This window comes from Odontesthes bonariensis, chromosome 14 (assembly GCF_027942865.1).
Source record: "Odontesthes bonariensis isolate fOdoBon6 chromosome 14, fOdoBon6.hap1, whole genome shotgun sequence".
Classification (NCBI taxonomy): domain Eukaryota; kingdom Metazoa; phylum Chordata; class Actinopteri; order Atheriniformes; family Atherinopsidae; genus Odontesthes; species Odontesthes bonariensis.
This window is the reverse complement of record NC_134519.1, coordinates 5,321,739-5,348,682: the sequence shown is the minus strand read 5'-3', so window position 1 is coordinate 5,348,682 and position 26,944 is coordinate 5,321,739. Positions and strand designations below refer to the sequence as shown.

Here is a 26,944-nt window from a genome sequence, read left to right as displayed (position 1 = left end):
GATCTAAAAGTCTTAAATAAAAAACACGTTTTTTAAGGTCTTAAAATGTCTTAAATTTCTCTGATTTTCGAAGAGTGGCATTAAATTTCATCTGGGCGGAATGAAAGAATGATATGTCTGGAGAGAGCTTTTGTGTGTGCGCCAGTACTTCCGGTGAAAGCTTCCGGTGATTTGACAGCTAAGCTAACGCGTCAGGTTAGGGCCAGTGGCCGTAAACAAAGGCTATAGCCGAGAAGAAAGATGATAATATAACGTAGCTAAAAAGACTAGCTTTCTTCAGTAGCCTAATGCTTACCGATGTAGCATGCCTAGCAGCCTCGTTGCTAATGCTAGCCGCCGTAACGTTAGCAACCATACCCGACGTCAAGGAGTTGGCTGAGCAGGGGCAAGAGTATGGGGCTGGCAGAGTTAACTTAATAATGGGTGAGTGCAGGTTTCATTCACTTGTTTTCATTCTTTCACAGGATTGATTCACTTCATTGGTTTATCCTATTGCTGGCCGCCGAGCCATTATGTGTCTGGGTTTGTGTGGGTTACTGATCATGGTTGTTAGCCGATAGTCAGGTTGTGTGTTGGGTGTGTATTTTTTCTATGGGTACATGCCATTGACTGAGCGGTCTGTGCTCGTTTTTTATTTTTATTTAATTAGATTGGAGATACTAATTAATACTGAGGGGGGGGGCTGGTCCCGGGGAAAATTGCCAGGGCCGATTTTTTTTTCCCAGTCCGACCCTGAACTACATGTTCAAATGCGTTCTGATGTCGGCTCAACCCCAGTCTAAATTCACTGTGGCCGTGCGTGGGCGTTGCTGTTGTTGTTGCGCTCCTGTTTGCTCCTTGTGTGTATTAGTATTAATGGCGTCTAGAAAGGGGCAAACGTGATCTGGGCTTTGCGTTCAATTTATGCACCGATGATTATACAGAGTGGATTAAACTGTGCAGGCTATTCGAGATGTCTCCGAATGCCTACTTTAAAGGAAGCGTGATGTGTTTGCCAGAGCTGCCTAAACGAGTTGCCAACCGTCCCTTCAAATAATGGAATCGTCACGTATTTAGTAACAAAAGGACAGTTCCTTATTGGGCTGAAACGGGGCCCACAATTCGGTTAAAATGCAGAAAATTGCATCTAACAAATACCAAATTTTCTGGGGGAGTACCCCCAGACCCCCCGCTAGGGCCCCCCCCCCCCTACTGATTTAAATGCCCGTCCAATAGCTTGTCTCTGCCGCCGGGTCTGAGGCTACACTATCTTAGGCATTATAAATGGGTAAAATGTGGGTAGGCTGGTTTAAAAGGCTGCTCAATCAGGGGAATAATTTATCAGACCATATCAGGGAGAATTTAAGATTCTGACTTTTTATTTTACAATATTCCCTCTTGTAGACATATTTATTGACTGTTGTACAGTAAGATTAAAACAGTACCTGGACTGAAATATTGTTCATTAATTTGTATCTGTTGATCTGTTGAAAATTGTAACCCTGAGCATACTGTGTCTTTTAAGATTAAGATCCGATTTATTGGTCATGCATACATGCATACACACGAAATTTGTCCTCCGCTTTTAACCCATCCAGGTTGGCACCTGTTGACACACACATGCACAGGGTCACACACTCAGAGACAGATGCCAACCTGGAGCGATGGGCCGCTATAGTAATATTTCCTCTTTTTAAAGGCTTACTTGATTTTGTTTGATGAGCTACAAATGCAAATTAGAATAAATGTTCTTATACATCTAGTACAGGCTCATTTTCTGTATACAGTCAGGCTGCTGGTGGTGGTGGGGTTCTGGCTGGGGGCCTGGGCCCCCGTACAGCTGTATGCCCGGCAACGCCCCTGCTCTGAATCACACACACACACAGACCCTGCTTTTTGGTTAAAATATAAACATCTATTTGGACTTTCAGGGTCACTGATTCAATTAGCCCGTGTAAAAGGCCGGCCTAATACGAGTGTCATCATCTAAAATGAGACGCCCGTAAAAACGCCAGCGAGACGACAGATCCGACAGGTGTGAGATGGGAATAGGGATGTGAGAGAGTTTTCCATGTTGTGGCCCTGCTGGGAATTCTGGTTCCACCTGGTGGGGAGTGAAACTTCTCCCCCGGCGTGGGGGTTCCCAGGCGTCATCTCCCCTTTAAGCTCCTCTATCAGCCCCTTGTGCTCGCTCCACATAAAACAGCTATGAAGCCACAGGTGTGGCTCATGTGACAGTCATGTGCAGAAAATAGCAAAGAGTGTGAAGTTTGGGATACGCTCAGCCCCAGTTATCTGAGCAGTTTCCTTCATTTTTTCCTTTTTGTAAAGAGTCAGAGGTTAAGTAGATGTAAATGTAAATGTATTTTATTTATACAGCCCTTTACAGACAATCCTTACAGTGTACCAAAGTGCTTAACGGCAGGTAATAAATAAAGAGAAGAAGAAGTAAAAACAAAAAGGTCACCCCAGGGTTTGTGTTCTGACCTGGGCACTTCCAGCAGAAACTGATCGGTTGACCTCAGAGCTCCACCAGGACTGTTAAAAGCTCAGATAAATATGAAATCATTCAAAGAATAACCTGAACTTTGATTGCTTTTAACTGTGTTTTAATTTTTATTCTCTTTAAATTGCTTGTTTTTATGCTGCTTTATGCTGTTCTTTTAAATTCCTTGTCTTTATGTAAAGCTCATTGAGTTAGCTGTGGTATGAAATGCGCTGTATAAATAAAGATGCCGTGCCTAAATTGATAAAAAAAATATCGATGTAACGGTGGGCAATAACAGCGTCAACATAACCGATCGCATTAAATGACAACGCACTGAAATGAAATCCAGCTGAGGGCAGAAACTTCATGACCTGCGTTAGCAGCTGTCCTGGAAATCACCATGGAGATCAGATTACTGCGACTGAACCAGCGACTGTAGACCACTGGAACTAACCGCATGGACTTTATAAGCACATTTATTTGTAGTTTTATGATGTGGCTGTGAAAGATTTGGTCAAAATGTTTCGGAGAAAAGATCTGGGCATCAAATTATGGCAAAAGTTGGCCCAGTTACGCATATTTGTTTGGGCTTTAACCTTGTAGCACCCACAGTTGCAGATATGCAACAAGCTTTTTATTTATTCACATTATTCATTTACATTGTATTTTTATTTACATTACATTATTTGATTTTTTTTTAAATTTACATACATTATTTACATTCATGTGTAATATTTTTTTACATTACATTTTATGCATTTTATATGTGCTTCATTTTTTCACAACAAAGATCTGTGAAATCTGTTTGATTTGTTGTTGAATGGAAAGTTTATGATGGGTGCGTTCCGCACTTTGTATTAAGAATTTTCAATAAAGGTTTATTATATACATTTTATTGTGGTAGCAGCAGTTACTGGTGAACTTTCACTGTACTTTTTTTTTGCCAAACGATCTGCAGAGAATGACAAAATTAATCAGGAAAGCCCACAGTTGCAAATATGCAACATTGCCTAAAATGATCAAAAATAGCCCAATTCCAAAAATATTGGTTTATTCCCACCCAAAAAGATGCAAGAAGAGCCAAAATTATTTTTTTCAATGATTATTCATATGCTGGGTGCTACAAGGTTAAAACACTGTGATCACAGAAGTAAATAAATATAGAATAAATTAGGTATGATTCCCTGTTAGCAGTGTCCTTTATCGATAAACCAGTGAAAAACCGCTTTAAAACGTAGATTAAAACATTTATCACTCTGATTTTGCTTCCTGCTTGCATGAGTATGGGAGACATTTAAGCTTTGTTTCACAGAACTATGAGCGGGAACTGTTTTTAAAAGGAAGTCCCTGCCTGGCTGAAGAATCTAAGAGCAATCTTCAGTCCATCGAAGGAACCAAGAATTACACACAGAACCAGGAAATCAACAGAAGCTGCCATTTTGAATGGTCCAAAACTCTGTGAAGCAGCCACAAACGGACACTTTGGAGCCTGGTGAGATGAGGTTTGACCTCAGAGAAGCGAACACTGCCTGAACACTGCCTGACCTTTCACTGCTGTGCTGCGAGTTGCTTTCCCTCGTGTGCCAGCAACGACCTGACAACAAATTACCACCATTAGCTTGTTAGTAGCTACAGCAGCTTTAGCTGGCAACTGGCCCGATCAGAAGCTTTCTTTGGCAAAGGAAACAGCCTCCACCAACTTCTAATTAGTCTAAATGTCATTACTTTAAAGCAGCAGGCAGGCTCCTCAGTGTACTTTGACTTGTCATCAAGTGTGGACTTGTTGCTTTGTTGTTAGTTTCAACTAAGCAGCAATTTGGCAACTTAAGGTCACATGTTAGCTATTCTTCAAGTTTGTCTTTCCTTTTTTAAGCTCAACATAACAGAATTTAAAATCAATCCCAAAGAGACGATTGCTTAACGAGCTCATTTCTGGCAATTCTTCCACAAATCTGTGAAAGATTTGGTCAAAATGTTTAGGAGAAAAGATCTGGGCATCAAATGTTGGCAAAAGTGGGCCCAGTTACGCATATTTGTTTGGCCTTTAAAACACTAAGTGTTCTAATCTACGTTTTAAAGGGTTTTTCACTGGTTTATCAATAAAGGACATACCTAATTTATTCTACCTTTATTTACTTCTGTGATCACAAAGTCACATGTGAGCTATTCTTCAAGTTTCTCTTTCCCTTTTTTAAGCTCAACGTAACAGAATTTAAAGTCAACCACAAAGAGACGATTGTTTAACGAGTTAATTTCTGGCAATTCCTGAAAGAGATCTGATTTAACCTGGTGTTTTTAGCCACATTCCAGACTTATCCTCCTTGCTGGCAGCGCCTGAGGAAAAAAGTCTGGCCTTCAAAGTGGTGCAAATCACCATTTGTTGGCAGCAGCTAATAATGGAAACGCTGCACAGCGAAGTCATTTCTGCAGGTCGCATTTCCTCCCCATGCAGAGCTGTTAAATACAACATTCACCTTTTTTTCTTTACACTTGTCTGACTGCCAACAAACAAAACTGCAACAACCTTTAAAGCTAAAAGAAAGCGTCACAATAACCTGCCTGGGACATAATATTCACATGTCAGCAGAGGGAACTTAAATGCCAGTTTTTCTCCCCTTTTTTTACCCCCCCCCCCCCCCCCCCCCCCACGCTTCCACCGGCCCTCCCTCACGATCACACATCAGACGGGCTGCTGGGAATAAGCACGAGAAGCTGCATGTCTCATGTGCACTTGACCCAAACTGTCTCACATAACCCTTACGATGAAAGGTCAGCTCGCCGCTCCCCTCTCCGCTTGCAGACACATGCGCCTGCAGGAGCCTGCTTCCCCGAACATAAGACGGGCTGAACATGTGACAGTCATCACGCCCGCACGGCTGGATGGACACGACAGGCATTTATCTGTTCCGCGAAAGACAAGAGGTCCTCCTGGAAGCCGCAGCCTTCCGAGATGTTGCAACAAGTTTCCCCACAGTTTGTTTTTTGCAGGTTTAACCTGCCGGAGGACTTCAAACGAAGGCGGACATCTTGGAGGCAGACACAACAAGTAAAGGTTTGATGGTGTTGGGTAGAAAGCTTATCCGGAAGTATCCATTTTGGACCACGAGTCTCCACGGCGCCGTGTCAGAACATATGTGTCTGACATAAGTTGACTCAGATGTTGCCCCAGTGAAACGGTGTCGAGTTGGAACATATTTTGGTTAAACGGGGGGGGCAAACACACTACATACTTCCATACTACATACTCATCGATCAGACAGTATGCAGAGCGTTTACCCACAATGCATTTCGCTCCTGCCCGAGCCGAAATCAGCCGGCCTGAAGCTGATTTCTCTTAAGCTCTAAACTCTGTAAACTTTAGCAAAATTTAGCCGCATAGCCGCAGTGAGCAACGCACTTCCCTCCGGTTATTTTCACAAAATAAAATACCCGTTGCCTTTTATCATAGGGAAAGCCATTACCATACAATTGGTGCTTTTGTTTTGAAAACAGGAAGTGAACCTACCCTCGTTGTAGCTAGCTTGAAACTGACGTTTTGACAGGAAATGACGATCGGCGACGTCACGTTACGTTGCATCTTGGGTAGTTTGAGTACGAGTAGTAACCTCATGATGCATACCCAACATTTAGGAGAATCTAGTATGCATCCGGGAACTTCTCGCTTACTCAAACTCGCATACTAACTCAAAAAGTTAGTATGAGTAGTAGGAGAAGTATGCGGTTTCGAACCTGAGTGTCAACATCTGATGAGACAGACTAGCCTGGGTATAATCAGCATGTAGTCCCGCATCGAATGACTCAGCAATAGTCCCGATTGTTTTTCTCCTCCCACTCCGAGGCTCTCTAACTGACAGCAGCACCAAATGGAGATACCGTAATACTTTTACCACACTTTACAGTACATTTACAGACATTTAGTTATTCAGCAGATGCTAACGTGCCAGTGAGGAACATTCAGGCTTCCCAGCAGTGAGAAAACTTGGTCTATTCATCAAGCACTAAATTAATTGAATTCTAATTAGATGATGAAGTACAAGCCCTGCTCTGACAGCCTTTGGTAAATAACCTGCTGCAGACCCCAAAGTCACTCTGGAGGCAGAATTACTGACTTGCATCTGACTCGAGCAGCCGGTGGAATTTAATGAGTAATGCGTTCTTTTTGCTTAATCAAACAACAGAAGCATCGCTGTGATTTGGACCATCTGCCTTCCTTCTCCCTCCTTTTTCTTCTCCTTCGGGTCTGAAAGTCTGGGAGCTGCTGCTGATCCCAGATAAGCCCCCCCACACACACACTTTACTCCTCACCAACATCATGCATTTAACACTTTCAGTCATCTTTTGCATTAGTTGATGGCGTGGTCTTTGCTTTTGTACATCTGGACAGAAAGATCTGTGTTACTGCTGAGCATGGTGGCTGGAAGCTCACATTGTCTATCCAGCCGAGTCACACACACTCAGAAATACACTATTTATGTAAGAAAGTCAGTCAGAGGCTAGGAGATAGGAAAATAATATCCATTTCTGTTGTAGTCTACACACTTATCTCCGTTAGAGATCATTGAAATGTGCGATACTGCTGCACAGAAGGTGGACCCTGGCGACCGTCTCCCCCAATTAAATAAATCTTTTTAGGCGTTCAAACTGTTTCATTTTAATAGCTCAGCAGCTAGTTTTGACATTAGCAAAGTTACAATTTACTTCCCTCTTATTTCGTTTGGCTCATTAACATTTATAAGACAATTTTTTCTTATTTTAAACTAGGGCTGGGCGAGTTAACTCGTTATAATCGCGTTAACTCGTTAATTGTGTAAAAAAATATTTTATTCCGCAATAACGCAGGTTTTGTTTATTCATTTTTACAAAAAATAAATAAATAATTAAAAAGAAATGTTGGGCTTTTGTGCCTTTAATGGATATGAAAGTTCAGAAAGACAGGAATCATTGATTATTTATTTCATTATTGTAAAAGTCTGTTGCTCGCATGCTTTTATTTTGTAAAAGTCTGTTGCTCACAGGCTTTTATTTTGCAAAAGTCTGTTGCTCACTGCTGCGGAACCGGAAAAGAAAGTAATCGGCGGATCCACCAAACATGGAGAAGGGTACGGAACAGACAGTGGAGCGAGGCTTCTACATAAAAACTACAGAAAGATGCTGATGTTAAAAGTGTGTTTGCACAACAAATGTTATGGCACTTTCATTCATATGGCAGCACATTTAAAATAAAGCTAAATGCTAAAGGCTATACACTACTTTTGGATTCATTTTGGGATTCTGCGTACAAATGCGATTAATCGTGATTAATAAGGGAAATCATGTGATTAATTAGATTAAACATTTTAATCGTTGCCCAGCCCTATTTTAAACTCAAGTTTGTAAACTTATGTTAGCATTAAAAACTCCCCCTGATGTAAGTTTCTGGTTTCAACTTGAGAAGAATATTGGAGTTTATAAATCCATCCTTTTCAACCTTCCTGCCACACACTTTCAGGAAGCTACAGACCTTCATCTGCAGTGAATATGTAACATTTCATGATCTACATCGTTTCCACATCATTACAGACCAGCATGCGGTGACGGTCTCAGCACGGAAGGAGTCAGCAGCCACACATGAGCAGCTGTTGGGCAGATATCACTTTTTACCCAATCAGTAATCTCTGAAACAACACAAGGGACAGGATGTCTGAGCCTCTAATGAGCCCAGTGACGGCGCTTTAAATATACGGCCAGACAAACAACGTGAGGAATGGTGGCAAAACCCTTCCCGGCCCCTCTTCTGATTGGGAAGCGGGCAGGTGTAAATATGTTTACCCTCCTTCTCTTCCTGTGTGCGCTCACCACAACAACCCCCGACTCTGATGCAATTATTACCTGTTTACGTTCTGCACACGGGCACATATACAGTAAAAAAGGGAGAAAGCGTTCCAGAACTATACCTGAAGAAGAATGGACAACAATATGGAGGTATCAATGGATGTGTACCAGCTCACAGAAGTGGAGGGAGTACTTTGTGACACCCTCCCAGAAATCGCACTATGACAATAACTCCTCGGTCTGCTGGAGGAACTGTGGAAATCAAAATGCAAACCATTATCATATTTCCTGGGACTGCCCGGTCATGAAGGACTATTGGGAAGAGATACACAACGCCCTACGGGACATCTTCAAATGCGAAATACCCCTCGAAATTAAGACTATGTTTTTCGGACACATACCTGAGGGATAAGCACCTCATAAATATCCTGCTAATGGCTCGTAAAAAGAATATTACCAGGAAATGGCTATCACAGGAGAGCCCAACTGTTAACATATGGATGGACATGTATAAAATGAAGAGAATAACAGCATTTGTTAATCTTAAATTGGAGGAAATCGCCTCATATTGGGAAAACTGGGTCAACTATATCACGCCCCATAGGCCTGATTTTATTTTTACAAATCAGTAACTGTGCCATATAAACAGGATCACTTCCCACTCTGTACATAATCTTGTGTTTTTTGGTTCTATTTTCATCGTTTAGACAAAAAACAAAAATACCACTTTGGCATTTAGGACATGGGCGTTCCAGGCCGACCGGGTTCACAGTTCACGCCAACGTCTGCGCAACAAATGAAACCAAAAGCTTTAAGTAAGTCAAGAACTCCGGCGACTCGGCCGGCGTGGAGCGATGACGCAACGGGCCTGTTCCGTGTTGTTGATCTGTTTACGCTGACACATCAGAAAGCCAACCTGCCAAAAACAGCCCTGTTGGTGTGAGCCAACTTTCCAAGTCATGAGGTCATAATTACATCAGAGCTCTGACCGTCCAATCAAACGACAACAACAGCAGCAGCAGCAGCAGCAGCAGCCTCACGGCATTACTTTTCTTTTTCAAAGTTACCGAGTTTCTCCAAAGACTTTTAGACCAAAAGCACCACAAAACGCTTCGTTAACTTTCCAAATTTAAGGTGAGAAATCTCACCGCCTGACAGTGACAAACCTTTGATTCAAAACGGGCAAAAAACCCAAAAATAAAGAATCAACATCAAAGCATGAAGTCAGGTCTTTTCTGACTTTCTCTCCAGGTCGTACCTCAGTCCTGCCCCGCGATCTTCAGGAGACATCTCCACAGCTTCAGGGCTTCTTCGATGGGTTCGATGGCAAGTCAATCAGAACCAACGGGGGGGTATTCGTACAGGTAGAGAAGCAAAACTTGGCTAGAATTAGTCTTTTGTAGAGGCAAGGTAAAGCAAAGTCAGGTTCAACAGGCCACACAGCACGGCAGCAGCTTCTGTTTATCCTCAATGAAGCCCCGGTCGGAGTATTTCAAGAGCCCCGTCTAAAAATAACTGGGTCACACTACATTCCATCCGCCGGCCATCAGGAGTACAGAGGAATGGGGTTGAGGGAGGGGGGGCCTGGGACAGCCGCCACCAACAACAACACCACCAACCCAACATTAACATCCTTCCAAACACACCTTCCATCGGTATGATTTCCATACCGATGGAAGGTGGTTTTAGGTTTTACTGAAAAGGGAAACGATTCGGGCGCCGTATAGCTCAACTGGCTGAGCAGGCGACCGATGCACAGAAGCTGGCCAGGGTTCGAGCCCCAGCCGAGGGCCCTTTGCTGCATGTTTTCTAACCCTGACCCTGTGAAATGAAGGCCGCTGGTGCCCAAAAAACAGGATGATCAGCTCGCATTTCTTAACATGTTGAATCTTATTCACAGGGTGTGATTATTGCACGAGAAACCAGAAGAAATAGCTTCAGTTGTTGTTCAAGAGGTACCAATGATCTCATCAATAAAATACAGTTTATTTCTCTGTATTAAACCAGTTTTGTCTTTGAAAAAAAAACTGAAAATGGTAGATAAGGGCACCTTATTTCATCGTATCTGGCAATGTCCAGGAGTGAGGGATTCTCTCAGTTAGACTGGACCTGGAGCCTAGGCTCTTTCTGCTCGGTCTGTACCCAGAGGGTCATAGGATTAAGCGCCAAGAAAAAATGTTTTCTTGAACATGGGGTTTGGCGCCATGTTTTTAGTTTTGTGTTTTGTGTTTTATCATGTTTTAGTTTCTCCTGCTTTGGTGTTTAGTTTTTAGTTTTCTAGTCCATGTTTAGTGAGGTTTTTCCATTTGCTTTTCCCTCACTTCCCATGTTCAGGTCATCAGTTTCATTCTCCTCAGCTGCACTCATTCACTCATCAGTCCCCACAGTACTTAGGTTCCCTGTTTGTTCTGTCATGGTGAGATCCTTGCGCCACGCCACGCCACGCCACGCCACGCCACGCCTTTTGTTTTTTCCAAACCATGTTCTTTGTTTTGTTTAGTTCTTGCCATCCGGCTCAGCCACGCCTTATGTTAACCTTGTTCTGTTTTTGTGAAAATAAATCTAGTCTTGTAAGTCTTGTTTTTTGAAATCCGCATTCGTGTCCTTACGTCTCGCAAACCAACGCAACATAACAAATGTTTATAAATATGTGTTCTCCACAAGCAAAAAGGACAATAGCCTTATCACGGAAAAACTTTGGTAAACCCGCTATCGCTGTGTGGTTTAGGGAACTAACTTCTTGTTTACCTCTCAAAGACAGACAGAAGGTATTTCATAATGTTTGGGGTCGCTTCATTAATTATATCAAGGACAATGACTCGTCACATCTGATGGACGGGCCTGGAAAGGTATAGCAACTTCTGCATGACCCAGTTCTTTTTCTTTTCTTTTTTTCATTTTTATCAAGGTCCTGTTTAAATTACAGCTTTTATGGCATTTTCACAATGCATTTTGGGGCTCGTTAAGTGCTTTTCAATCGATTTTCCCATTGAATTTTGGGCCACCTGTGAGTGTCAGGCCTAAAGAACTATCTCCAGCAGATGAACAGGATCTGAAAGTGATGTCCTTAAGAAAGAGGAAAAAATCCAGCAAAGACCTGACACAGGAGCTGAGAGATGCATCTGGACCTTCAGCTGATCCGTCTGCTGTTGGCCCAAGCCTCATCAGAAATGGGCTCCATGGAAGGGTGGCTGTCAGGAAGCCGTTCTTCAGGAAGGGAAACAGGGAGAAAAGGCTGAGCTGTGCCAAAGGACCAACCCATTCTCACAGAAAAACGTGTGATAGCTACGTTGGTCCACAAGGAAAACGTGGTATTGTCACAATTTGGCCCCTAAAATTGTGACAATACCACGTTTTATTTGGCTTATTCATTTACATTGCTTCGCAACCATTTACATTGCTTCGCCAAAGATTTTAGCATCTATTTGAAAAAAACGTAACAGTAAAACGTTTTGTACTGTTGTTAAGGTGGTTGCTATGGAGCAATGTAAATGAATAGGACAAATAAAACATGGTATTGTCACAATTTTAGGGGCCAAATTGTGACAATACCACGTTTTCCCTTGTGGACCAACGTAGCTGTTACACGTTTTGCTGTGAGACTGGGATGAAAGGACACAAGAAGTGGGCTGAAAATCAGTGGCAGCAGGTCTGATGGAGGGATGAATCCTCCCCAGAGCCCGGAGCTCAACATTACTGAAGCAGTGTGGGATCATGTTGGCAGAGAACGGAACAAAAGGCAGCCCACATCCAAAGAAGAGCTTTGGGATGTCCTTCAAGAAGCCTGGAGAACTGTTCCTGAAGACTCCTTAAAGAAAGGACAGAAAGCTCGTCTGAGAGGGTTCAGGCTGTGCTGGAGGAGAAAGGAGCTCAGAGCAGATATTCACCTTAAAGCTGCTCAGAACTGAACAAACCATTTTGCTTTATGTATATTTATTCAAATCACTTCACCTATTTTCTGTTTTTATGGAAATGTATGAAGAAATGTAGGCTGCCTCCAGACTTCTGCACCATGCTGTATGTTCTCATTCACATCACTTGACTGAGTTAAGACACTCGTGGCTGATTTGTTGTGTTGTTTTCCATCAGTCGACCTGAGGTCCAATCAGAATCAGCCTCTCTGAAGCACTCCCCCTTCAGTGTAAAGTGATCCCATTGGCCTGATTTCTCAACGTCTGAATCAGAGTAGAAACAGCTGAGTCACACAGAGAGTCACTTTTATTGTGAGTCTCTTGACATCATGAGAAACATGACTGTTGTTTTAAAGTTTGTTGACATGTAATTAAGAGGTCCACTCACAGAAAATTGTTTTCTTATTCTGATTTCTCAAAATATTACACACCGTCAGAAGAAATTTAAACTGAGGCGTGTGTAAAAGAAGACCTTTGATGGCTCATTTGATTCCATGTGTTTTCAAAGTTAATGGCTGTGTTCGAAACCGCATACTTCCATACTACATACTGCATACTAATCGATCAGACAGACATCTGCAGAAGACAAGCATGATGCAGACACAAGACCTCTGACTGAAACATTTTGAAAGGCATGCTGGGTAACATGGGAAAATAAAAGGCTGTGTTCGAAACCGCCTACTACATACTGCATACTTCCATACTGCATACTCATCAATCAGACAGTATGCAGAGCGTTTACCCACAATGCATTTCGCTCCTGCCCGAGCCGAAATCAGCCGGCCTGAAGCTGATTTCTCTTAAGCTCTAAACTCTGTAAACTTTAGCAACATTTGAAACATTTTCAGGTGAGAAAGTAGTCGTTTAGATCCCCAACGTGTTGAAAACCTGACAAAATACCGGCTGTTTACAATTTTGTTCCCACGAATTCGGCGCTACTAAAGCTAGCCGCAGTGAGCTAACGCACTTCCGGTTATTTTCACAGAATAAAATACCCGTTGCCTTTTATCATAGGGAAAGCCATTACGATACAATCGGTGCTTTTGTTTTGAAAACAGGACGTGAACCTACCCTCGTTGTAGCTAGCTTGAAACTGCCGTTTTGACAGGAAATGACGATCGGCGACATCACGTTACGTTGCATCTTGGGTAGTTTGAGTATGAGTAGTAACCTCATGATGCATACCCAACATTTCAGAGAATCTAGTATGCATCCGGGAACTTCTGCTTACTCAAACTCGCATACTAACTCAAAAAGTTAGTAGGAGTAGTAGGAGAAGTATGCGGTTTTGAACACAGCCAATGTTTGCATTTATAAAATAAATCAGAGAACGATCTCCCCAAAGTTTGGTGACGAAACCCTGAGAGAGAAGTCAGTGAGCATCAACATCAGCAAAGTACGACAGAAAAACACAAGTGGAGTCTTTCCTAATATTCTTAAATGTGATGAATCTTACTTCATGGTATTAAAGTAGCGACGTGGTAGTTTCCTCTCAATTAAAAGTTCGGATGGATGCAAACTACCACCACCTGCCCCTAAACTGTAGCCTGCTTAAGTGCCAGAACTAGATTTGTCCCTGTTGTGTTGCTGTAGTTGTGTTGTGGATGTGTTTGGGGGGGGGAGCAACCCACATAAGGTTTGGATAAAACTGCTCTTTATAAGGCTATGAAAACACAATTTTCACTATTGTCAGGAAATTCTCACACAAATGAAAACACAGTTGTGAATATTTCAACATGTTCCATTTCTGTGAATCAAACTGAATCACCATCTCCATCTTTGTACTGATTCACCGTTGAATAATTACCACAACCCTATCCATCCTAAGCCTAAACCTAACTATTACTTAACCCTACTTAACTTAACTAATGACTTAACATATCTGTGATGTGTTAAGAGAATATAAAGCCAGCAGAGCTCTTAGATCCAAGGACTCAGGTCAGCTGGTCCAGTCCAGAGTCCAGACTAAACATGGAGAAGCAGCATTTAGCTGTTATGCTGCAAACAAGTGGAACAAACTGCCAGTGGAGATTAAACTTTCACCAAATGGAGACATTTTTAAATCCAGGTTAAAAACATTTCTGTTCTCATGTGTCTATGCATGAAATCTGCACGATATCTTTGAACTTATCTGGACTGTTGCTTGTTTTTAAATTAATTTGAATTATTGTATTTGTTTCTCTTTATATTCTTTTATGTATTTTTAATGCTTCTTACACTCCCTGCTGCAATGCTTTTATTTTATCAAATTAAAATCAAATCAAATTCGTTTGTATAGCACATTTCATGTACAAACAATTCAAAGTGCTTTACATAAAATACATAAATGCTATTTTTGGGAAGTCCAGTTAAAAGGGCATTACAGTGATGGAGTCTACTGGAGATGAATGCATGGATGAGTTTCTCCTGGTCTGTTTGGGAGAGGAAACCTTTAATTCTGTTGATGTTTCTGAGATGGTAAAAAGCTGCCTTGGTGACAGTTTTGATGTGGCTGCTGAAAGTCAGATCTGAGTCTATCAACACTCCGAGGTTACGAACTCGGTCAGTGATTGTAAGGGCCCGAGTCTCAAGATATTTACCAACGCTGACCCTCTTCTCTTTGCTACCAAACAGAATGATCTCAGTTTTGTCTTCATTTAATTGTAGAAAGTTCTCTCTCATCCAGGTGTTTACTTCCTCCAGACACTGACACAGTACGTCTGCTGGGCTGCAGTCGCCATGGTAACAGAGACACATAAAGTTGTGTATCGTCTGTATAACTGTGATAATTGATGTTAAAGTTCTGCAATATCTGACCCAAAGGGAGCATATACAAGTTGAACAGAAGAGGTCCAAGAATTGACCCCTGGGGGACTCCACAAGTCATGGCCACTCGCTCAGATTCAAAGCTGCCAATTGTAACAAAATAACTCCGGCCTTCTAAGTAGGACCTGAACCAGTTAAGGACCGCTCCAGAAAGTTCAACCCAGTTTTCCAGCCTGTGCAACAGGATTCTGTGATCTACAGTATCAAACGCAGCGCTGAGGTCCAACAGAACCAGGACTGAAACATTACCAGAATCAGTATTCAACCTGATGTCGTTTAACACCTGTTTATGTAAAGCACTTTGAATTGTTTTGTACAGGAAATGTGCTACAAATAAATTTGATTTGATTAATGCAGTCCTTAACCGTAAAACAATCTTTTGACTCTAAACACATGGAGCCCACTGTTTAGTCCCCTCAAAACATATTGGTCCCCACAAGTATCCCAGGCTCTTTGTTTTTGGACCGTATGAATGATAGGAAAACAAGTACACACAAACACACACATGCACACGTTGGCTCAGACTTTCCAGCTGTCAGATCACATTTTGGATCAGCAGCTAATCTCCTGCGAGCCTTTTCCCAACACTCACTCACAGCCTGATGTACAATTACCCACAAGACACCGCTGACAGACAACAGCAGGTGGTAACAACAGCATCCCAGCCTGCCAGCCAAATGTCACAGAGACAAGAGTCTTAGTCACAGTTCATCTCCATGAGAACTGGATGAGTCCACAGAGCAGAAGAGAGGGAAATGGCACCGAAAACCTTCGGACTTTGGTTCGTCTGATGAGAAAAAGCCTCCAACTGAAAACATTAGAACCGGAAAGAAACCATCCTGAGTGTTTCTGTCTGTTTTAAATGTTGCATTCATGCGGTTTTGTGTCTCTAAAATGGGGGCAAGAGTGTGAACCAGCTGGGCGATGTTACTCCCCCAAAGCAGATTGAGCCAAATGGGTCATAAATCAGCTAAAACTTTATGTCTAAAACATGAATATTGCACTCATTCCAACTCCCATTTGGTCACGAACAGATGCATCCTTTAGTTAAAGCACAATGCCGCCCGAACAAACTGAATCGCCTGATCAATGTGTGTGTCTTCTGTCACCATCTTGTGGTAGAAGTTTAAGATTCAAGATTCAAGATTCAAGAGGGTTTATTGTCATTCCAGCCATATACACAGTACACAGTGCAATGAAATAACGTTTCTCTAGAAGTTTTCAGTGCAAACAAACAGCAACAACAAAGAACAGCTGGGACAACAGAGACCATACTAAAAATGCTACAAGTAACTGCAAGTGTGGTGCAAAAAAAATGCTTGTAAAGTGTAAAAGTGTAAAGTGACTGTATTATTATTTACATGAGGTGCAGTAGTACATTAGACAAGTACAAAAAGTACAAAAAAAGTACAAAAAGTGGCTCAGGACAGTTTAATTACCAGGATAAAGACATTAATCCGGTGGGAAACCTTATGCACACACATAAAAAATCTGCTCATTTGTTAATCTTAAACTGGAGAAATTCGCCTCATATTGGGAAAACTGGGTCAACTATGTCACGCCCCATAGGCCTGATTTTATTTTTACAAATCAGTAACTGTGCCATATAAAAAGGATCACTCCCCACTCTGTACATATTCTTGTGTTTTTTTGTTGTTGATTGGTTCTATTTTCATCGTTTAGACATAAAACAAATATACCACTTTGGCATTTAGGACAGACAAGTTTGTTTCTGAATGTCAATAAAAATTTTTTTTAAATAAAACTAAATGCTAAAAGCTAAAAATAAATAAATTAATTAAAAATAATAATAATAATAAATAAATAAATAAATAAATAAATAAATAAATAAATAAATAAATAAATCTGCTCATCATATATTACATAAAGCACAGTGAGGACACAACAGACTCCTCTCTCTTTCTTCGTTAAACGGATTAAGAACATCTGGAAGTTTCATGTTAAGTTCAATCAGCCGTGCTTAAATCATGATTGTAAGCTCTCCACACTCTCAGAAATAGGGGTACAGTACGAGTTCCTTTTTTGTTCCCTGAGGTACAATCTATACCAATGCACCCCCTAGGGTGGACCTAAAGGTACATATATGTACCTTTTTGAGGGTCCAAAAGGTACATATATGTACTCAAGTGGTAAAAGGTACATATACATATATGTACCTTTTTTTCTACATGCTGGGGTACAATAGACAGTCTGTGTTAGGCTACTTCAGTATAAGGGAACAAAATTGCCACCAGAGGTACAACATTGGTCTCTGTAAGGTACAAACCACAAGGGTACAAAACTATAACTTCCGAGGGTACTGCCCAGTGACAAGCCATCGTACCCCTAAAGGTACAATTCTGTACTTTATTTTCTGAGAGTGTACATAAATGCACAAACATACATCAACATACATCTGTAACTGTCTTAAACAGCCGTGGACATCTGGGCAAAGCAGCACTGATCATGGTGCAGACAGAAAAAAAAACAGATCTAATCTGTTAATCAGCTTCATCTCAGTCCACCAATCAGCAAACTGACCAGTCATTTCAGTCACGCACCAACAGTCGAGTCATTGATTTGTGTGTTCGCCCCGTCGGGTTCAGCGTCTGAGAAGTCACATGGTTGAGTTTCAGAGAGGAGATATTAGCGGTGGGATTAGATTAGACGGTCATACGTGATCAATCAGCTCTGCGGGGCAGCAGCCAAGACTGTTGTTGTGTATGTTCACCGTGTGTGCAATCAGTTGGACAGGGTGCACATTTCGGAGCCGCTCCGATGTCTGAGCTGACGGGAGCTTTTCGAGGGTCGCGTAAAAGTGCCACAACTGAACAAATCCAGAAAGTTTTCCGTTGTATTCAACAGATGACTATAAACAAAGACCATGGCAAAAAAGGCGCCATCTTTTTCCAGGAACTTGGGGGTGAACGTTTGGGGTGTCCCTTCCTCGACCTCCTTCAGGCCCACTGCAGGTACCAGGGGAGAAAATCCATCCCCATCCATTTTGAGATAGAAATGTGTAACATTAACAGAGTTTTTGTTAATACAGCAGAAGTAAACGTCCTGATGCTTCAGCTGACTCACTTTACCTAATCTACCCTGAAAGTTAGACCTCACCAAAACAGCAAACTACCCAGGTTATATAACATAATAATAAGAACACCTGGACATTTAAGTTCCAGGAACTGGTTCTGCTCTCACAACAACGCAACATTACTGGATTTGTAATTTCATTACTGGATTACAAGATAAAGACTTTATCTAAAGTTAAAGGGATAGTTCGCCTCTTTTGACATGAAGCTGTATAACATCCCATATCAGCAACATCATTTCTGAACATCTTCTTACCCCCTGCTGCGTCCTGTGAGCAGAGTTCCAGCCTCGTTTTGGTGTTGATGAAGGTAGTCCGGCTAGTTGGCTGGGGTTTAAAAAATAAAGCGTTTTGCTTCTCAAAACAATATGCGTTCAACAGAGTAATACATTTGCATCACAAAATCATTCTCCAGGAAAAAGTCAGATCTCACAATTGCTTGGCCCTATTTTCTCTCCCTTCGTATCACTGCGTAAAGAAGATATTCATATTTTCTTTTTCTTCATGTCAAAAGAGGCAAACTATCCCTTTAAAAGGTCAACTGAGAAGTTAAACTGTGTTGTTATGAGTTCTTCTGACACTATTCCCATGGTGTCGCTGCATCAGTAGCAACACCACCCGTGTAGAGAGGAAACTACAGCGAGTCCAACAGTCACGGTGTGTGCCGACGTCATAATTCGCTCACGAACCCTGAACAATGCAGCGAGCATAATCACAGCTTTAAGTGCGACGCTAACCCACTGTGACCTCGTTCAGTTACTGAGAAAAAGACTTGATCAAACCCTAACCCAAATGTGGGATTCAGCAGGCCAGAGGTAAACGGATGCTGCCTGAAGTCTTCCTTTTAAAACAAACCATAAACACGGCTGAGCAGCAAAACCATGAACCTAAACTAGGAAAAGCAAAAGACTAAACAAAACAACCAGACAAGAAAGGAACTGAGCAACGGAGACGTCAGTAGATGAAAATATCTGACAAAGACCGAGATTCACAAAGGAGAACGTATGCTGAGGGGAACGAATGGGAAAGCGACAGCAGCTGTGCTGACTGAGTGGAGACGGGAGTGAAAGAGATCAGGGGAAAGACTAAAGGCAGCTGAGGACACCACAGGATCTAAAGGCTGCAGATAGAATGCAGGGACAGAGTGCAAACTAAAAGCCAAAGAACTAAGAAAGAATTAGATATTGTTCTCAGCTACTTGTCTTAAGCTCACAATGCTTTCACTTATAAAACACCCCGATGAACAGGACAGAGTGGGAGAAGCCAATAGATAAAACCAGCAACCTTCTCATGGAACGTCTCTACCTCCTGAGCCACAGCAGCCCCACATCTGTTTCCCAAATCAAAGTAATCACACTGGATAGTTCAGGGAAGCAGCCTGAGTCCACTGCCTGCCAACAGCAGCGAGCGGGAGGTTGTGTTTTCAGACCAGAATGAGTTTCACTGCCGGAAATTCAGAAATATTTTCCGTGTAAGCTGGCTCCCTTAAAGCTGGTTCATCAGCAGTGATGTTTCTGACAGCATCAAACTGTTGGACGCACATTTATCATTAGCCTTTTAAAAGTGTATCAAAGGCAGTAGGTTACTACTTCTGATGAAGTACTTTTATTCGATTTTAAACGAGTGTTTCAGAAGTGTGACGGTGAATCTGGACTTAAATTAAACTGGCTGCAGGTTTTACACCCCTCTGAAAGTTCTGGGTAAACACTCAGTAGGGTTACATGGCACTGAAAGGATCGGATTATTGGCTAAATTACTATAAGACTGAGTTATTAAGTGCACGTAGACACCTTAATCTGACAAGAAACTGGATCATTGTTCATTGTTGGGACGATAGATACAGTTGGTATCATCTGCAGTGAAATGAGGAGCCACACGGACGGTGTATATATAGTATATATTGCAAAGAGAAGGGGCCCCAGCCAAGAACCTTGTGGCACCCCGGTGCAGAGCAGGGCGCGGACATTTGTCCCTGTTTTAACACCCCGGCTGAAGAGACAACTGAGCATTGTGTTGCAGCCTTAGCTGCCACAGAGAATATGTTTCAGTCAGTGGGGTCACATGGCCCTGAAAGGATCGGATTATTGGCTAAATTACAATCAGACTGAGTTATTAAGTTCATGTAGACATATAGACATATATGTGCTATTCATTGAATTAGCTATCAAAGAGCTTAAATGTGTGATATTTGGTTAAAAAGTCAGTTTACTGAGACATTAGTTCAGGAGAAATCGTACCGGTTTATCCAAAGAGACACAAAATAACCACAGAGAGACCAAAAAAGAGAAATAAACAACTAAATAAAGACTCAAAACAGACACTCAGTGGGGTCACATGGCACTGAAAGGATCGGATTATTGGCTAAATCACAATCAGACTGAGTTATTAAGTGCATGTAGACACCTTAATCTGACTAAGAACTGGATCGGATGGGATTCAGACCCCGAGATAACTGGGCTGAAAGTCACTCTAAACCTGCTTGTAGACGCTGAAGCACGTGGTGAATCAGACTGTGGATCAGTAACGCCTCCTCTTTACCACGACCAACAAAGAAAAAGGTGCGAGTCTGAAAATAATTAAGCCTGAGTTCAGAGACAGCGTTCACAGCGTATTTGGAATATGACATTTAAATGCAGGGCAGAGAAACCTGCTCTTGTTTACATGACAAACACAGGCCTCCTGGTTACTGATTCGTGCAAAATATTTGCAGAAGAATCAACAGTCTTAACGTGACATTACTTTAACCGTTCACCTAAAACTCATTTGACCTGGCGTGTAAATCCCTTGTGTTTGTCTCTGTTGCATCACTTGGCTGAAGCTGTACCTGTGCAGGTATGCGGCAGCACTTAGAAGCCTGGAAAAAGTAGATTCCTACAAGTTTGTAAGTGCAAATGCAAAGAAATAAGGTGCTTCCAAAACCTGCAAATAACCCCAAACTCTCAGCGGGCCTTCTGCTTCCAGAGGATCATCAGTTCTGTTGAGGGAGACTTCCTCTCTCTAACCAATCACATCACACCAATTTCAATTTCACCAATTTTCCAATTTCAAGTCACATTCATCCAGTTAAACTTTCCTTCATGTGATTTCAACATTTTGCGTTTGAATCAGGACTTCCCTAGTTGGATCAAACGAGGTGTGTTGTTGCTTCAGCGTGTTAGATGTGCCCGATATCGACAATTTGTTAACTATTAACTAGGGCTGGGCGAGTTAACTCGTTAATTATTTAACGGCGATAAATATTTTATCACGCATTAACGCAGTTTTTTTATTTTTTATTATTATTTTTTGGGGCTTTTTGTGCCTTTAATGGAAAGGAAAGTTCAGAGAGACAGGAAGCAGGGGGCAGAAAGAGGGGGAACAACATGCAGCACCCCTGTTTTATTATTTATTTTATTATTGTAAAAGTCTGTTGCTCACAGGCTTTTATTTTGTAAAAGTCTGTTGCTGTCTGCTGTGGAACAGGAAAAGAAAGTAATCGGCGGATCCACCAAACCTGGAGAAGGGTACGGAACTTTTACTCGGCCATTTTCATTTTAAAGTTCTTCCAGACGGCGGAGTCGACAGAACCAAAGTCATCTGTAAACACTGCCAAGTTGAATTGTCTTCTCAGCGTAGTAGTTCCAGTCTAAAATATCACTTAAAGGCAAAACACACAACTGATAGCAGCAAGTCATTCAAGGAAACAGACAGTGGAGCGAGGCTTCTACATAAAAACTACAGAAAGATGCTGATGTTAAAAGTGTGTTTGCACAACTAATGTTATGGCACTTTCATTCATATGGCAGCACATTTAAAATAAAGCTAAATGCTAAAAGCTATACGCTACTTTTGGATTCATTTTTGGATTCTGCGTACAAATGCGATTAATCGTGATTAATCAGGGAAATCATGCGATTAATTAGATTAAACACTTTAATCGTTGCACAGCCCTAGTATTAACTCAACCGATGAGATGAATTTTTGACTAAACTGTAACCCTAACGTGCGTTAGCTGCCCAGCTCCAAGCACACACATGAACAGGCATCCACATCACGTGCACTGCAGTGTCCTACCTTGTTGTCATGCTGCGCCACAGGTGAGCTCCTGCAAAGAGAAGCAGCGCTTTATTATTCATGTCGGCCAACACCAGCAAAATCAAGTCGACAAAGAGACAGCGGCAATATGACAATGGTAAAAATGGATGAAATGACTGGTAACAGCAGAACTTTTTCCATCATATTTATGTTATTTTCCCAGCTTCAGTGGCTCAGTCGCATTTCTTATCCCGACATCCAGGAGTTGAACATAAGTTTGACTCCATCAAGCGTTCATTAATCATATTTAACTAGCTTTCTGAACACTGAAAGTTAGCGTTTACAAGCAGCGTACTCATTTAATGGCCCCTCTCTGTGGAACCAGCTGCCAGTTTGGGAGGCAGAGCCTTCAGTTATCAGGCCCCTCTCTGTGGAACCAGCTGCCAGTTTGGGAGGCAGAGCCTTCAGTTATCAGGCCCCTCTCTGTGGGACCAGCTGCCAGTTTGGGAGGCAGAGCCTTCAGTTATCAGGCCCCTCTCTGTGGAACCAGCTGCCAGTTTGGGAGGCAGAGCCTTCAGTTATCACGCCCCTCTCTGTGGAACCAGCTGCCAGTTTGGGAGGCAGAGCCTTCAGTTATCAGGCCCCTCTCTGTGGAACCAGCTGCCAGTTTGGGAGGCAGAGCCTTCAGTTATCAGGCCCCTCTCTGTGGAACCAGCTGCCAGTTTGGGAGGCAGAGCCTTCAGTTATCAGGCCCCTCTCTTGTGGAACCAGCTGCCAGTTTGGGAGGCAGAGCCTTCAGTTATCGGGCCCCTCTCTGTGCAACCAGCTGCCAGTTTGGGAGGCAGAGCCTTCAGTTATCGGGCCCCTCTCTGTGGAACCAGCTGCCAGTTTGGGAGGCAGAGCCTTCAGTTATCGGGCCCCTCTCTGTGGAACCAGCTGCCAGTTTGGGAGGCAGAGCCTTCAGTTATCGGGCCCCTCTCTGTGGAACCAGCTGCCAGTTTGGGAGGCAGAGCCTTCAGTTATCAGGCCCCTCTCTGTGGAACCAGCTGCCAGTTTGGGAGGCAGAGCCTTCAGTTATCAGGCCCCTCTCTGTGGAACCAGCTGCCAGTTTGGGAGGCAGAGCCTTCAGTTATCAGGCTCCTCTCTAGTTGAATAAGCTGCCAGTAAATGTCCGGGAAGCAGACATCCTTTCCACTTCTAAGACCAGGCTTAAAACTTTCCTTTCTGATAAAGCTTATAGTTAGGGATGGCTCAGGTGATCCTGAAACATCCCATAGTTAAGCTGCTATAGGCCCAGACTGCTGGGGGGCCTCATCTGTCACACCTTTCCTCACTTTACTCTCTTTTTCCCCTGTTTAATTTCTCAAATGATGACAAGTTTCAGTGCAATCTGTTGGTTTCCTTAGCTAGGAAATTGTTTTTGAATTGGTTCTATATGAATGAATTCAATTATTTTGTAAATAATTATGATTACAATGAATTGAATTCCAATTGGCTTGAACTGGACTTTATTATTTAAGTGCCTTGAGATGACATTTGTTGTATTTGGAGCTATATAAATAAAACTGAATTGAATTTAAAACTGCTTGGGACAGTTGTACATCATATAGTTGGAAAATTATAGAAAGACAATATGACAAATAACAAAAGCTGTATTATGTAAGAACACCAACAGCTGATTATTAATGCTGTACGTTAATAAAGACTTAAAAATATCCTTGTGTTTGTATGTGACTGAATCATAAGATGCCGTAAAGCATCAATCACATATTTACAGTGAGATGTTACCCAGACTTTAGTCTTTCTGACTAAACGGTCCTTACATTGTGTTGAATGACACATGGAAACACTGTTTTCTGTTTTCATGCATTCCTCTTTCCTCTTGTTTTGCTCACAGTCAATAAGTCAGTGCATGAAATCCAACAGGAGTGCATTAATAAGCGATGGCCAGGCTGATAACAGACCATGTGAAACCAAGCAGATGCCAGGAATCCCATCAGACATAAAAGATGATGTCTCATCCTTACTCATCAGGCTCATCATGGTGCCCGCATGTGGTGAAACCATCTGAAAATCTGAGGTGAAAAGTCTTATTCGTCCAGAAATAAAAACCTAAAATGTAAACATAAATCCTGAAACTTAAACTTTTTGTGTAGTCACAAAAATATACTGGATTTTAATTTTAGACATGCATGTTTATCATGGCTGCCTCGTGTATCCTGCATTTGTTCGAGGTTCACAAGCTGCTATTAGGGTGAAATTATTATTATTATTATTATTATTATTAAGATGTAGGGTCAAAGGGTCGGTAGCAGTAAAAATGGCGGAAAGTTTTGAAGACAAGCTTGCAGAGAAAGTCTGGAATTACCCGCATCTTTCCGATGAATCTTTTCCACGGCGCAGTTACATATGCTTATGAAAGATCGGTATCATTTTGGAAATGTCCGAGGGAAATGTTGGAAAAACAGTGTGGGTGGAGACGCAGATGGCATGTTTTTTACAGCCTGGGTCATGTGTTGTGCCCCCTACAGGATGCCGTAACAGGCGTGGAAGCTTAAGGAAAAGAAGATTATCATGTACCTCAAACAGCATCTAAATGTCTATTTTCATGCAGGAACTGAAGGTCTCCACAAATAAGGCTACAAAGTTGCAAATAATGATCATTTTCCAGTTATTTAAGTTTAAGAGTGTCAGGAAACAGATTATTTGCTGGAGTTTGTGAGAGTGTCTTCATTCATTTCACCACATAAGATAAAAACAGGAAGAAAACAACGATATCATTTCTTGATATTAATAATTTACCGGTTATTATTCAGTTAGTTCAGTTACTTTGACATAAACAGATCGTATCATTACACCGCTGCATTCATATGAAAGGTGTCTGTGTGTTACCTGTGGCCCTGGACCGGACGATGTCTCTGGCTGTCACCATGACAACCAGCAGAGCCAGCAAGACGGCCAGGACGCTGTAGGCTCGAAGGGAGCCGAAGGCCACGAACCTGCAGAGGTAAACAACGGTTTCACCCACAGCAGAGCAGCGTCCCGTTACGCATCAGGATGATTTACTGCGTGTCGTCAACTTTTTTTTATCTTAAAATGAACGAGAAAGTCTTTTCTCACACTTTTAAAAACAGTTTTTCTTTTTTGTTGTTGTTGAATTCAGAGCATCAATAATGATGAATGTTCACAGCTGATACCAGTGCCCCCCATATTAGAGATATGAGTACATCATTGAATAATTAACAGTTTTATAGTAATATATAACAATATATATGATTTAGAACTATATTTTACATTCAAATCTAAAAAAATAACCTTTATGCTTCACCTAATTTGATGCCGAACACATTTTCTCAGCTCTTTCAATTTCAAGCGACTTCATTTCAACACACACAGTAACTTAAGTTTTAACTTATTCTGAATTTACTGAAGTCAGATTTTAGAACAATGAAACACTTTAAAGGGCAAACAGTGCATTGTTTTAAGTGTAGTTTCTATTCCTCATTAAGAATTACACAACGTAAAATAACATTTCACCACAGGACTGAGTAATTAAATAAAAAAACTTTGTTTGGATGTCACATTTCACTTCAGCTGTAGTTTTATTCCATGAATTCTGACTCGTGTTATTTCTAAAAAAAAAAGTTTTGTAACAATTTAACACAAACAGCTTCTTGGGAATTTGGAATATTTTGAATTCACCACCAAGTTATGGAAAATAAAGCACATTATTCTACAGGTTAAGCCTGTAAGATCTGACAGGCAGAATTTTAGTTTTGACATCTGAAATATGAGGGACAGAATGACACACTGAATATTTTTATTCTCCTTTAATTAACGGGTGCTGCTGTCAGATTGGAGTGTGATAGCCCTGCGTCATGATGCCTACCAGATCACCGTGTTGGCTGCAGCAAACAGGGCTGACGTCCTGCACGGACTCTGCTTCCAGCCGACCAGGCCGGCGAGACAAAGCCGTGCACGGCCCGGGGACGTTCCCTCCCCCGGGGGTACCCGGCTCCGCGGCCCCTGGGGCCCGACACCCTCCTCCCCGTCGCCAGTGGTTCCTGCTTCCCGGCTCCCCACCATTGCTAGACGGCCGGGGTCCCTCCGCTCTGCCGCTCCCCTCCAGCAGAATTTATCTGTAAATTTATCCCGAGCGTTTATGTAAGCGTTTCCTGTCCTGGATTTTCAAAGCAAAAGTCTTTTTGACTTTTCATCTTAGTCTAAGGAAGCCCTGTGGAAATAAAGTTTCATCCAAACATGCATTCAGTTTGGAAGTAGCTACTGGTTCAAAAGAATTATCAACCAAATATATATTTCTTTTTTTATAGGCCTATCTTTTATAAATCAAATCAAATCAAATTTATTTGTATAGCACATTTCATGTACAAAACAATTCAAAGTGCTTCACATAAAATAAAAGCATTGCAGCAGGGAGTGGAAGAAGCATTAAAATACATAAAAGAATATAAAGAGAAACAAATAAAATCATTTAAATGAATTTAAAAACAAGTAACAGTCCAGATAAGTTCAAAGATATCGTGCAGATTTCATGAATAGACACATGAGAACAGAAATGTTTTTAACCTGGATTTAAAAATGTCTCCATTTGGTGAAAGTTTAATCTCCACTGGCAGTTTGTTCCACTTGTTTGCAGCTAAATGCTGCTTCTCCATGTTTAGTCTGGACTCTGGACTGGACCAGCTGACCTGAGTCCTTGGATCTCAGAGCTCTGCTGGCTTTATATTCTCTGAACAGATCACAGATTATACCAAACTAATGAGATATCGCTTCAATTTACATGAGGCTTAGTTTTATATTAGTTTAATTTACTGTGAAGATCAC

The 26,944-nt window shown here is 41.8% G+C and overlaps 1 protein-coding gene across 1 annotated transcript in view; it reads right to left on the bottom strand.

Annotated features, from left to right (window-relative positions):
• The window catches only part of retreg1 (reticulophagy regulator 1), a 34,023-nt gene extending 7,801 nt beyond the window's left edge, over nucleotides 1-26,222 (bottom strand). Inside the window, exons 1-3 of the mRNA XM_075482685.1 lie at nucleotides 25,989-26,222; nucleotides 24,992-25,098; nucleotides 22,139-22,169 (exon numbers count right to left, since the gene is read on the bottom strand). Coding sequence (XP_075338800.1) covers nucleotides 22,139-22,169; nucleotides 24,992-25,098; nucleotides 25,989-26,185 — 335 coding nt within the window. The 5' untranslated portion in view covers nucleotides 26,186-26,222. The remainder of the gene's footprint in view (nucleotides 1-22,138; nucleotides 22,170-24,991; nucleotides 25,099-25,988) is intronic.
• Nucleotides 26,223-26,944: the final 722 nt, after the last annotated feature.